General features: G+C 38.0%; 2 protein-coding genes across 4 annotated transcripts in view; both read left to right on the top strand.

Moving 5' to 3' along the window:
* LOC107727692 (periaxin-like) overlaps positions 1-1,115 on the top strand; it is a 21,880-nt gene extending 20,765 nt beyond the window's left edge. The window contains exons 5-6 of one of the 3 annotated variants that reach the window (XM_016537645.1): positions 436-601; positions 833-1,115. In XM_016537645.1, coding sequence (XP_016393131.1) covers positions 436-601; positions 833-1,068 — 402 coding nt within the window. In that variant the 3' untranslated portion in view covers positions 1,069-1,115. The remainder of the gene's footprint in view (positions 1-435; positions 602-832) is intronic. The other 2 variants (XM_016537643.1, XM_016537644.1) reach the window with 2 other exon arrangements.
* A 1,259-nt stretch (positions 1,116-2,374) lies between these two features.
* The window catches only part of LOC107727684 (neuroblast differentiation-associated protein AHNAK-like), a 6,730-nt gene continuing 5,466 nt past the window's right edge, over positions 2,375-3,638 (top strand). The window contains exons 1-2 of the mRNA XM_016537636.1: positions 2,375-3,087; positions 3,250-3,615. Of these exons, the coding sequence (XP_016393122.1) occupies positions 2,452-3,087; positions 3,250-3,615 (1,002 nt within the window). The 5' untranslated portion in view covers positions 2,375-2,451. The remainder of the gene's footprint in view (positions 3,088-3,249; positions 3,616-3,638) is intronic.

The following is a 3,638-nucleotide window of genomic DNA, read 5'->3' as shown; positions in this document are numbered from 1 at the left end:
CCAGCCTTCACCATTGCACATTTGTATTCTATAATTTTATATTTACATTTTACAACTTATACTTAAAAGTTATATACAATATAAAGTATATACAATACTTTATATATTACATTCACCTAGATATATACATATACACTTACAATCAATCATATATATATATATATATACACTTACAATCAATCATATCCTACTGCTGTTACATTTTATTTACATATTACCTACTTATCTAATTGTCATTTATCTACTTACCAAACTGTTTTGTACTCTGTGTACTATCTGTATTTATTGTCCATATTTACTGTTGTCTTTTAGTCCTTGTGCTGTCTACTACATATATCACTGTGTTTTCTGAAGGAACTGTATTTAATTTTTATCCACTGCAATGCAATGTGCTAAAAATGACAATAAAGTTGATTTGGTTCATTTTATGAACAGGTGGAGAAGGACAACCAGTTGTCAGAGCTCGTGGAAATGGTTGTTGAAACACAGGCTGAGGTTGGAGCCAGTGGGTACAGTGTTGTGGGTGGAGGGGAGCAAGGCATCTTCATCAAAGAGGTCTTGAAAGACTCCCCAGCAGCAAAGCACCTCAGTCTACAGAAAGGTACCAAGGGACTGTATTTTACATTACAAAGTGCAATGTCAAATACTGTACACTGTAAAGACTTGAGCCACTGTCCTTGAAAAGACAAGCAGGAGAAACAACTTTAACCTTATAATCATTAATGGACAGGTGTTGAGTACAGGTGTGAATTAATTTAGTTTCCTGATGTACTAAGAATACCAAGACAAATCATGTAAGTTATAAATATTTTTTGATGATGTGTTATTGCAGGAGATCAACTGCTAAGTGCCAGGGTGTATTTTGATAACGTCAAATATGAGGACGCATTAAAAATTCTTCAGTGTGCAGAACCCTACAAAGTGTCCTTCTTTTTGAAGAGGACTGTGCCAGGAAGTGAAGTCAGCATACGTCCAGGTGCACAAAATCTTGAGCTCAGAGGACCTAAGGCCAAGATGCAAAAAATGGTACATGCTGAAATATTGCTATACAATAGAATTATTTTTTGAACATCCACAGTATTTCTTAAAGTGAATTAATTTTTCAAAAGTACTTACACAACAGTAGAAACTAGAAGGAATGATAACCTTGACATTGCAGTGCCCAAGATAGAAACGTCATGTCTTCCTATATTAGATGTGTCATTACCAAAGATGACTGCAAAAAACATTGATACTGAGGGACATGCAAGTACTGGGGTAAAATATGGAATGACAAAATTAGACATCTCTCTTCCAAAAATAACATCCCCTGAGGGTGAGGTCATAGTTGAAGAACCTGGAGCAAAAGGTGGAACAATTCACAAGCCAAATATCAGTATTCCATTACCAAAAGGTAAAGGTGAAGCAAAGGTGGATGGTCATTCTGAGAAAGGGCCAAGTGTGAAAATGCCACAAATAGACATTTCCCTCCCCAAAATGAAATTACCACAAGGTAAAATTGATATTGAAGGGCCTGAGGTCGACATTTCTTTGCCGAACGAAACGCTAGAGGGGGATGCAAATATTGAGGACCACTTTGGAAAAGGGGGAAAGATTAAAATGCCTAGAGTAGATGTCTCCCTACCTAATGTGAAATCATCTGAGCATGCCATTGCTGAGGGGCATGATATAAAAGCAGGAAAATTGAGTATGCCATCAATTGAAATTTCACTTCCTATAGGCAAAACTGAGGTTGGAGCTGATATTTCATTACCAAAAGAAAAAACAAATGAACAGATTAATCTTGAGGTTGAGAAGGGAGATACATTTCAGATTCCTAAATCTGATATAAGTCTGCCTAAACTCAAATTAGGAGAAGTTGATTTTGATGTTAAAAGAACCGATGGGAAGTTTCACATGCCAGCAATTGATATATCGTTGCCATATAGAAAAGACCAAAAAGATATTAATGTGGAACCCTCTGGTAAAGGTGGAAAGGTTGAAATGCCAAAGGTTGATATCTCTCTGCCTGCAGTGAAAGCTTCTGGTGTTGAGATTTCCTTGCCAAAAATGAAGTCAACACAAGGTGGCATCAGTATTGAAGGGTCTGACAGCAAAAGATTGAACATGCCATCCGTTGATATATCATTTCCAAAAGTAACAGGCACAGGTAATGTTGATCTCAAGAGACATTCAGGAAAAATAGGGAAGTTTGATATTCCAAAACTGGATATTTCCTTACTAAAATTTGAATCAACCAAAGGGGAACTCAGCGTGGAAGGACCTGAATTCAAAGGTGGCAAATTAAATATACCTTCTTATAATATCTCCTCAGATGTTTGTCTGGAGGGAGAAACCAAAAAGGGCACAACGTTTCAAATGCCAAAATTGGATATTAATTTACCACAAATAAAATCAGTAAGGACTGAAACAAATATTGAAGAACCTGAAGTGAAAGGTGGAAAGATAGATATGCCAGATGTTGACATTTCTCTTCCACGAGTAAAGGTAAAGGGAGATGGCAAAGTTAATGTCAGTAAGGGGGGCAAGTTTCATATGCCTCAAGTTGATTTGTCACTTCCAAAGATGAAAACAAGATCCATGGAAGTCAATATTGAAGGACCTGAGGTAAAAGGAAGCAAAGTTCACACACCTTCCCTTGACATTTCTTTGCCTAAAGATAAAACGGAGACAAACATTGATATAGAAGGCCATTCTGGAACAGGTATGAAGTATGAAATGCCAACAATTGATGTTTCACTGCCAAAAGTAAAAGCTTCGGAAGGAGATGTGGCTGTCGAAGGACAGGAAGGAAAGGAAAGAAAATTTGGAATACCTAAATTTGATGTTTCCTTGCCTAAATTTAAACCATCAGGAGGTGAATTTGACATTGAAGGTCCGGATATCAAGGTTGGAAAGATTCACATGCCCTCTGTTGATATCTCTCTGCCTGGAGGAGGAGCAGGAGGAGATGTAGATGTTGAAGGACCTGCAGGAAAAGGAAGAAAATTTGAAATGCCTAAATTTGATGTTTCCTTGCCTAAATTAAAACCATCAGGATGTGAAATGGACGTTGAAGGTCCCGATATCAAGGGTGGAACGTTTCACATGCCCTCTATTGATATCTCTCTGCCTGGAGGAGGAGCAGGAAGAGATGTAGATGTTGAAGGGCATGCAGGAAAAGGAAGAAAATTCGAAATGCCAAAATTAAAAACATCAGAAGGTGAAGTTGACGTTCAAGGTCCCAATATCAAGGGTGGAAAGATTCACATGCCCTCTATTGATATCTCTCTGCCTGGAGGAGGAGCAGGAAGAGATGTAGATGTTGAGGGACCTGCAGGAAAAGGAAGAAAATTCGAAATGTCAAAATTAGATGTTTCTTTGCCAAAATTAAAGCCATTGGGAGGTGAAATCGACATTGAAGGCCCCAATATCAAGGGTGGAAAGATTCACATGCCCTCTATAGATATATCTCTGCCAGGAGGAGGAGCAGGAGGAGATGTAGATGTTGAAGGACGTGCAGGAAAAGGAAGAAAATTTGAAATGCCTAAATTAGATGTTTCCTTGCCTAAATTAAAACAATCAGGAGGTGAAATGGACATTGAAGGTCCCGATATCAAAGGTGGAAAGTTTCACATGCCCTCTATTGATATCTCTCT

This window comes from Sinocyclocheilus rhinocerous, unplaced genomic scaffold, assembly GCF_001515625.1.
Source record: "Sinocyclocheilus rhinocerous isolate Xijiao unplaced genomic scaffold, SAMN03320098_v1.1 scaffold4081, whole genome shotgun sequence".
NCBI lineage: Eukaryota > Metazoa > Chordata > Actinopteri > Cypriniformes > Cyprinidae > Sinocyclocheilus > Sinocyclocheilus rhinocerous.
The sequence above is the reverse complement of the archived record's forward strand: the minus strand, read 5'-3'. Positions and strand labels throughout refer to the sequence as shown.